At 43.0% G+C, this 10275-nt stretch overlaps 1 protein-coding gene across 1 annotated transcript; it reads left to right on the top strand.

Moving 5' to 3' along the window:
* The first annotated feature begins 737 nt into the window (after positions 1-737).
* Positions 738-9748, top strand: LOC106792041 (cell wall protein IFF6-like). The gene is made up of 2 exons (XM_014758149.1): positions 738-2176; positions 8435-9748. The coding sequence occupies exons 1-2, from the start codon at positions 1114-1116 to the stop codon at positions 9493-9495; spliced, it is 2124 nt and encodes a 707-aa protein (XP_014613635.1). The 5' UTR covers positions 738-1113; the 3' UTR covers positions 9496-9748.
* The last annotated feature ends 527 nt before the right edge of the window (positions 9749-10275 follow it).

A 10275-nucleotide genomic window follows, 5' to 3' on the forward strand; every position in this document is an offset into this window, starting at 1 on the left:
TTGTAGTAGTAGTGACGACGGTAATGGTGGTAGTAGCAGCGGTAGCGGTGGCGGTGGTTAAATCAAAGACAAACCACTTTAGCCAGTCGGATCGTGACGAGGGGGTTGATGGGGGTGTGGTGGCTTGAGAGGTAACGCAGGGTGGGGGTGGGGTGAGGTGGTATAGTCTTGTGTACATATCCGAGTATCTGGCGAAAGCTCGCTCACACTGGCGAGGACCGTGAAACGTTTGCACGCGTCTAGCTCTACTATTCATCTGTCTCTTTCCTTCTCTCTAGGTTTCTCTCTTTCTCCCTAGGTCTCTCTCTGTCTGTCTTTCTCACTCGCACTCGTTCATTCAGGCCCTAGCGTGAAAGCGTTCGAAGAGGGCAGAGAGGGTTGGTTTGCACCGTCGTCGTAGTCTCTCCGGCACGCGACGTCTAGATGTGTGCGTTAACGGGAAGAGCACGTGCGTCCGCGCAACCCCCGCAAAGGGCACTACCGGCACGCCCATTGGCCGAAGAAAGAGCTTTCCGGGTGCGCGAGCCGGCCTACGCTCCGCCCACTCGAGGCGGAACAACCACCCCGCTTTCTCGGTTTCTCGCATCTCGTTGCATCGTTCCTACGACGACGACGACGACGACGACGCCGACGACGACGACGACGACGACGACGACGACGACGACGTCGAGGACGGCTACTACGACTACGACGCTTTCCTCCAGAGTACTAATAATACGCCGATATATATCCACCTATTCTGCCACCATGGTTCTACGTGGGAGTTCTCGGCGCAGCTTCCACGGTCCGCGCATCGCCTCCTCGCCGAAGGAAAGACGTCGCTGATCGGCCACGCCGAGTAGCAGCAGCACCAAGCAAGAAACTACTCCACTCTGATCGTTCTGCTGCTAGTTCTCCTTTCCTGTCACCTAAATACTTTCTATCTATACAGATCATATATAATCTATACATACATCTTCCCGGTGTGTTTAAGTTGTCTTTATAGTTTTTGTGATGGATTCGCGTCATCGATAGTGTCATCGAGTGAAAGTAATCGTCCAAGAAGTTAACTTATTCTTGGATGAGAATGAAGGAGATCGGTTGAGAATCATTGGTATTTTAGCTTTAAGGGTGATGTGGAGGATGCAGGAGGGTAGAATCGTGTCGCCTCTAGGACCGGTCGTCCTGCCTAGGGAGGAGGCCGACACGCGCGTTCCACTTTCGATGCCTTCGCAGGAAAGGAGGCACGTGTTGCTGCACGTACGCACTGCCGATCCTTTCCTACGTTACGAAAACAACATCAGGACGCAGCAAACTAACACGACTAATCAACAGCAAGTATCGTCATCCTCGCCACCACCCCATCAACAACAACAACAACAACCACCACCCAGTTCGTTGTCGAGTCCTAGCGTGACAACGATTTCACCGATCTTGAGGGCCGTCGCGAGAACGAACGACGATTTGGAAGGGTCGAGGATTAGGGATAGGAAGAACGACGTTGATATGGAGATGGAGGATGAGGACGAGGAGGAAGAAGAAGAACGGAAGGAACGTGATGCGGACGAGGATGACGACGACGAGGACATGGACGACGAGAGAAAGACGATAGAAAGGAGAAACAGGAGCATGGGGGACGAAGAGGAAGATGAAGAGGAACAAGAAGAGGAAGACGAGGAGGACAGCAGAGAAAACAGGGACGAGGAGGATGTCGAAGTTGACGTTTGCAGAGAAGAAAGTCCGGAAAGTAATCCAAGTAGTCCGGTCGACTTAACGGCACCCTCGTCAAGGGGTACCGATCAACAACTCTTCCTTAATCCCTTCGGAACCCGTATGACGCACACTTTTTCTTGCGTTCAAGGAACTGGACCACCAGTTGGTGGTGGTGGTGGTGGTGGACACTTAGGTGGAGTACAAACGGCACCGCACAACGCGCCGCCGTCGGTCTACATTTCCGGACACGTAGCTACTGGTTCCGCGGTTATGACCATTTGTTCCGGCGGTAACGGAAGTTCGCGAACCACGACTGGAAATATAACGAGCACTACGGCAACTAACACCGTACCACCCACCACTAAGAGGTGCTTAGCATTCTCCGTTGAAAACATACTAGATCCAAACAAGTTCACCGGCGGACGCGTTATCCACAATCGGGTGCAACATCGACGTCATCGTCGATCCGGCAGCGTACACGAAGGTGAATAATCTTTCTTACCTTTCCCTCTCCGCGTCTTACTTATCCCTATTCTTTCCCTTCGGTGTATTTAAAAAACTAATTCAGAGATTCGCACGATCAGGGTTTAATCGGTTCAAGGGTAGGAGACACATCTTTTGGAATATTTCGATGTAGCAGCAGAATATTTACGATAGCAAGAATCTACCACGAATTTATAACTTTGGACTTTAAGCCAGTCCTCGTAAATAGTTTACACGGAAATTTATTTGGCAAACGGAATAAATTCGCAAGAGAAACCGAAATCTCTCATATCTTCCTCTCTGTTTTCTTCTTCTTCTTCTTCTTCGTCATTTCCTTTCTTCGTATTTAAACTTATTGTTAGATATAACGTCGGTCGGTCGTGTGTCGTTCTCTCTCAAATGTTCATCGAATCGTCGGGAAGTAACTAAGTTCGTCAGGACGGCGCCGTTTATCGTATTTTTCTCTAACATCTCTTGGTCGTTCGACACGAGGAGAATTTCGCATACATGCGTATGCCCTCTCTCTCACGCTTCTTCCTCGTTCTAATTTTAGACTCTGGAAGGACGAGTTCCTCCACAAAAAGAAAGAGAGTGAGAGAGAGGGAGACAGGCCGCGCAAGATTTTTCCTCTCATCGTTGGCTATTTGTGCATCTAACCTATGTATATGTGTACATATAATATATATATTAAGTTGTCCCATAAGTTCTTTCCGCGCCACGCTATGCATGACTTCGAGCTGACTATGTTTGTAGACATGCAGGCTTATCTATTATCAATTTATGGCATCGATTTTAGTCGTCTCACAACTCTTTCAAGAGTTCAAAACGGTTCATATATAACACAGTAAATCAACCTTAAATAACAAATATCGTTCTATTGAAGTCGCATAAAAAAAAAAGGAAGAAAGGAACTTATGGGACAACCTAATATATGTAAGACCTAAGAATTAATCACCGTCATTCCTCTGGGATTTCACGAATACAACTAAACACACCTCGTAATGGAATAAAAAGAATATTAGAATAGGTGAAAAAGTGTTTTTTCAGGTACGACAACTAACTAACCGATATTCGAATTCGTGCAAACGTATTCCCAAAACTGTAAGTTAGATCTGTTAGGAGCATGTGGTAGGAGAATTGATATATAATTAAAAGGATTCTAATTCCTTAGAGGATGATTATGATTATTAGTTTAACGAAGTTAGACGGTAGGCGAACATTTAAATTATTTCTATTTCAAGACAATTGTAAGAATAATTTAAGTAAAGAAGTTGAATCATTAGAAACCATATACATTTTACGATTTTCTTTAATTTTCACCAATTCTTTCTATAAAAATACGTTAAGAGTCTCCCCAGAAATTAACCTACTTTTCTATTTTCTCTTTCGTTGATTGGTAATCAAAATATGATGTCGAAAAATTCTTTGAATACTGTAACACTCGAGCAATTGCTATCGTTAAACTAGAAATCATATTAATCATCGGGAACCAACCCAACATCGGCTTAGAAAGCATTACTTGTGTAGGAAAAAAAAATTCAAAAGGGATATCTTTCGAATGCTCATTGGCCCGACTAGTTGGGCTGGAATAAATGTCTCGAAGGGTGCCAATTTCACAGTTGACTTTCGAATTTAATGGAGTCTGGCAGACAGATAAGCGACGAAGAAGAAGGTATCCTTTGGCGATAAAGGCTACGAAGAAGTATCGGAATTGAAGGAAGAAGAAGAAGAAGAAGAAGAAGAAGAAGAAGTAGAAGAGGGTGAGGATTTGAAGAGAAAAAGAGATAGATACAGTACTGGAGTAGGGCTGTCGGAGCGTGACAAATTGCTCCGCTAATCTGCGTTAACCAGTCCTTGAACCCCCGCCATGATCGTCCCTTTATCCCGGCATGGGACAACGGACAAGATCAGCCCTAAACTTGTCCATCTTCCGTTCAAACAAAAACTTAGATATCTATATCATTTGACTGTACGTACGGAAGAAATTATTTTTTTCCCGAAAAGTAATTGCCATTAACGTAGAATGCTAATGTAATCGCTGACTAAGATGAATCCGAAAGAGAAAGCGGTTATGCTACAAAGTTACATTATGAATATTAAAAGAAATGAAGAAAATGAAATCCGAAAAAAGGGAAGAAGGAGAGGATAAATGGACGTTTAACAAAATTGATATCGATGTTTAAAATACGACACGTAGTTTAAATTGGTTCAACCGTATTATGAGATAATTTTTAATAACATATTTAATGTTACAAATTAAAGAAGAGAAAAGAGGATGAGTGAAAAGGAATGATATCTGTAGTTGAGAGGGATGAGTGAGAAAACGGGGGATCGGATCGATCGTACGATGAAAATCGGAATTACACGATCCTCGTCGAGCAATCCATCTTATAGGGGGGTGGTCAGAGGTTCCTATTAAAAGTGCATCAGTGCCAGGGCCGATCGGTAAAATCCGTGGTGGTAGTAGAGAGAGCGTGTCGAGTTTTCCGGACCCCGAATCCGCCGACGGAATAATATCGTCGGTTGTTATGATAATCGGTCGGCATCACACCGTATCGCGTCGCATCAAACCAAGCCGCCCAGAAAATTGGCTCTTCTGCATCACAATGACTTCTATCTCTCTCACTCTCTCACTCTCTCATTCGCATACACTCGCTGTGTGCTCTCTCTCTATTCTATATCCAACCCCTACCCCATGTCGTACTCTCTCTCTCTCTCTCTCTTTTCTACCCCTACCCACCACCCTCGTAGCACAAGCTCTTCCTTCTCGTCAAACGTCCTAGTGTGATTCTCGGCTTCGTACTTTGAAATCCATTCGACTTCCGCTACATTTCCTAGCAAGTTTTTAATCACAGTCTAGTTTTTTCTTTTTTTTTTTTGGAATACTTATAATCGAACGAGTTTGGTTAAATTGATTATCAACGTTTCTTTCTTCTAGATAGTCACGAAAATATTACGCGTGTAAAGAAATTAATTCTTTTAATTTAATATTTATTTAGTAATGAATCGTACGTCTGTTATTCTTCCTATTATTTTTAATAACTTCGATCCGCCTTTCAAGCAACTGTCTGGAATTCTCCGACAACTTTTTATGCAAATTAATTAAACCCTTTAACACTGTTGAACTTCTCGTCTAAAGGCTTTCTCAACAGTTCGAACTTTATTTGTCTTTATTAAGTTACGTAATAATATGTGATTTAGTTAATAGGCAAAATCATATGCAACTAAAGTTTAACTTTAAATTCAAACAGTTTGACCTTCAGCAATATAGTTGGCGTGCATGAAAAGAGGTACACTTCGAGTACAACACAGCAATACTTGTGAGGAGGTACTTCGAGTGCATAATGTTAATAACGAAGCATCGAATTAATTGATACATAACTTAATAAAAAAAACAACACTTTCTATTTTATTTTGTATTATTTGGAAATAGAATATTAAACAAAATATGTATCGAATCGATTCTCGTATTATTTACGAATGCATAGACTTATCGAAGGATAATAAACTGAACTATAAACAGAAGAAAATCGAATCCTAGCGTTAGATCATTGCCAACATTGAACATTTGTGCTCGTCGAACGATAAAATCGCGTATAGGGAATATTTGTTCGCTCTTGAACGTCGTTAAACACCGGCACATTGTGTTTAATGAGGAAAACCGAGACGAGATAAGTATTCCCGAACGGTTCCAGACTTGGTTCTCTAGTCCCAAGCGTACCCCCTTAACGTACCCCCTGGGAACACGCAAGCAGGCATCCCCAATCGTTTCTCTGTTGTCGCCCTTTTCAACTTTCGAAAAGGGAGAACGAAAAAGAGCTAAGCGATATAGATGATTTCGTCGTTATTATTCCTCCTTCTGTACTTTAATGAGCCGATGATTTCTCATTATTTAAGAATATAAACATAACTTTCTTAAGTACACCCCACATAATATTCTTTTAGCGTAATGATATTTAAAAAAAAAAAAGGTGAATTATTTTTAATAATAACATTAACGGGATATGTTACGAATAATGCAGTCCCGTTTCCGAATAGATAATCAAAGTGGTAGAATAAATATTAAAGGGAAAGTGGGCATGGAGTGGTGGTGCTAGTAGAATAAAGAAATAAAGAACGAAAAAATTCATTTAACAGGTAGATCAGATTCTTCCACGTTCCACTGATAAAAAACATCGACGAGATGACTAGATAGGGAGAACTGAATAAGGGGGGGGGAGTAAAGGGTAGCTGAAAGAAGGGGATGGACTGCGAAACAGTTGCATAATTCCCTTCCTAGGCGTTGAGCCGTGCGGACGTTAACGAGTTACGAAGCTCGTTATTACGAAGAGCAACGCGTTTCCCGGTAAATATGTACGGAAATAAGAAGAAGAAGAAGAACGTTGAAACGAACCCCCAACCCAGGAAGAAGACTGCAAATTCCTAAAAAGAGATGGAAAGAGAAAGTGTCACACGGGATAAAGAAAAAGAGAAAGAGAAAGAGACGTATGAAGGAAGAAAAAAAGAAAGAAAGAAAGAAATAAAAAAGACACATTTCCTTTGACAAGTGGAAATAGAAAACCGGGGATAACCGATAGTAGTTCTCTGAGAAAGAGAAAGAAGGGAAAAAGAATAAAAGAAGTCGTTCTAGGGACACGAACAACGATATAAATTACGCAATTCAATTAAACGCGATCGATCGGTTTCGTGTAGGTGGAGGAGGAGGAGGAGGAGGAGGTTGAAAACTCGGTAAAAGAAAATTAGAGAAAGGGAGAATAAAATGAATAAAAAGAAGAAAGAAACGAAGAAAGAGTTGAGCGAGAGAGAGAGAGAGAGAGAGAGAGAGAGAGAAGGATTGAGAAAAATTAGAGATGGAGATAGAATAAAAGGGGTAGATAGGATGATAGTGGTAGGTGCAATAAAACAATAAGAAGAATAAGAATAAGAACAAAAATAGTAGGAAAAGGAGAAGGATAGCCAGGTTGGCGAGCTGTACGACGGGGGCAAGAACGATCGCGCGTTAACGAGATACAAATCCCATTACGGCGTAAACCTTCTCGATCCGTCGCCCCCTACGGACTTTCAGCCCCCAGGCAGCAGCCGCAGTACTGGGCTATGGGCTATGGGCCACGAGCCACGCCAATTCGGATAAAGTCTCTCTCACTCACTCATTCTTGTATCCCGGACCTATCTATCTATATCCGTCTCACTTTCTCCGTTTAATTCCTACGATAGAAAGAGAAAGAAATAGAAATAGAGAGAGTGAGAGAGAGAGAGAGAGAGAGAGGTCTAACCAACGTCGCACGCTTCCGATATTCTCTCTTTCAAACCGCCATCCAACCTTTTCTTTCTCTCTCCCACGCAGTTCGATTCCACTATTTCTCTCTTTTTCTTTCTCGTTCAACAACCCCTCTCGCAAGCATCCTCTCCTCCTCATCATCATCCTCTTTCTCCTCTTCCTCCTCCCAGGGGCATCCCCAAGCTCCACCACGGACCAGAGAGCCAGGGAATATCTGTCCCCGGGACATCTGCGTGCTGATTGAATCTCCAATCTCCTCTCTCTCATTGAGCGAACGATTGGCCGGCCACACTCTTTCTTTCTCTCTCTCTCTCTCTCTCTCTCTCTCTCTCTCTCACCCTATATCTATCTATCTATCTATCTATCCATCTATATATACTTTTTTTTCTCTCACTCGTTATCGTTAACGATCATTTGGTCGATCCTACAGCTATCTCTCTCTCTCTCTCTCTCTCTCTCTCTCTCTCTTATTATTCCTTTTTGTTACATCGTAAAAAGATATTCTTTTGTTCAAGAAGAACACCTAGGAAACAAATCTATCTTACGGAAAAAAGTATCATACAGATATCGAAGAGAGAAACGAGAAAAGGTCGAGAGACCATCACTGACTGGTAAGGGGCCAAAGGGGGGATTTATATAAGATACGAGAGAGATATAGAGAGAGAGAGAGATATCGCAAGTAGTATCGCGTTACATTTTCCAACGAAGGAAAACCGACACTCGCGTTGCCGACAGCCACGCAATTTTGTCCCTTGTATAATAAATTTTCGTCACGCGACACCTTCGTACGAACGAACGTACCCATGACGCGCGAACACCACGCTTATTGCTTTCAGTATCGTTTCCCTTTACCTCCCCCAACCCATTTCTGTCCCCTTGGTGCACGGATTATTCCCTAAAGTAAGAGGAGACACGCACGGATTCAAGATAGAAACAGTGAGTGGACTCTGACTGACGATCTTCTTTCTTTTTTCCTTTCAGATGGAGACTCCCGAGGCGAGTTTGCCTCTGGCAGTGGTCAAGAGGACGAAGAAGGAGCCGTCGAAACTGCGATGGAGGAAACTGAGGAGGACGTGGAGGAGGACGACGAGGAGGAGGATATAGAAATGAGAGTAGTGGTCGATCGTGACCCCTCTAACGTAACTCGTGATCTCGGAAATCAGCCCTCAATTGGTTCTAATAATAACAACAACAACAACAATAATAACAACAACAATAATAACAATAACGGTGCATCGAATGGTTGCAAGAAGAGACAATCCTCTTCCTCGTCCTCCTCATCGTCTAGCGGCGTTCAAATACAGAACTGTCAGAGTCAAAATGGTCAAGAACAGAACTCTCAAAACGGTTCGAGTAATAGTGGGGGTGGTAGTGGGGGTGGTAGTGGTGGTGGTAGTGGTAGTGGTGGTGGTGGTAACAACGGTGGTGGTAGTACAGGTGGTAAACCAAGAAGAGCTAGGACTGCTTTCACTTACGAACAACTGGTAGCATTGGAGAACAAATTTAAGACTACGAGATATTTGTCGGTATGCGAACGCCTAAATCTTGCATTATCTTTATCCCTGACGGAAACTCAGGTTAAGATTTGGTTCCAAAATCGACGGACCAAGTGGAAGAAACAAAACCCGGGATTGGACGTTAACAGTCCAACTGTACCAACTACCCCACCGCATCCGTCACCTTACGCGCCAGCTTTCCTATTCGCAACGCATCCTCATCAACATCCTTTACCACATTCTCACGCGCATCCTCATCCTCATTCGCACGCACACGTTCATCATCCGTCGGCAGTGGCACCTCCACCACCTGGTTATTATCATCATCCGGCAGCACCACCAACGGCCTATGCTCCACCCGGAACAACCTTCTTCGGACACCACCTTCCTACGACGCCTACAGCCGCCACAGTTTCTGCATCTGCATCAGCAGCAGCAGCAGCAGTTGCAGCAACTTCGTCTCCTTCCTCGACCTCGGTCTTGGCCCTATCATCTCACACCCATACTCACGCACATCCACACCCGCACGCGCATCCGCACGCGTAGCGAACTCGAAAATCCTCTTCCTCGATCGAATCTTATTCTTCTTAGGCTTCTTTTATCGTTGCGATAGAAGACCAATTTTATCACCTTTGTAATATATTCCATTTGTTTCATTGAATGAAGGAAAAGTAAAGATAGAGAGAGAGAGAGAGAGAGAGAGAAAGAGTTAAACAGTTACAAAGTTACAGTTAAAAAGTGAGGAGTTTCATGATGAAACGTATTGTTATTTGATTGCTTTATTTGTTTCTTTCTAAAATTCTTTTCTTTACCATTCTCTCTCTCTCTCTCTCTCTCTCTCTCTATCTCTCTCTTTCTTTTTTCCACCATCGAAAAAAAAGGAGGAAGAAAAAGTAGATTCTATCCCAAAAGTTTGTAGCTTTAAGGTATGCGTGTGGCGAGTGAGAGAATAAAACGTGCGAGTGGATTTGAATATACGAAAGTGAAAGAGAAAAACTATATTGCGAGTGTGTGTGTGTGTGTGTGAGAGAGAGAGAGAGATAATATACAGGTGCAAATACGCGAGAAATCAAAATGAATTTAGCGAAAAACACACTAATATACACGCGGCCACGGAAACATACATTCATACAACATATATATATATATATATACGCATAGATACGTACATAAATCCATACATTTATACGTACATAGAATACATATATACATCATACAGACACACACATACACAGACAGGAGTTTGGTCGAGCACACGGAATACAAGACAAATTTATTGTGCTGAAATTGTGGAAAAACGAACGACGTGAGGCGCAATGAGCGTTC

This window comes from Polistes canadensis, unplaced genomic scaffold (genome assembly GCF_001313835.1).
Source record: "Polistes canadensis isolate GaletaPanama2010 unplaced genomic scaffold, ASM131383v1 scaffold_372, whole genome shotgun sequence".
NCBI classification, from domain to species: domain Eukaryota; kingdom Metazoa; phylum Arthropoda; class Insecta; order Hymenoptera; family Vespidae; genus Polistes; species Polistes canadensis.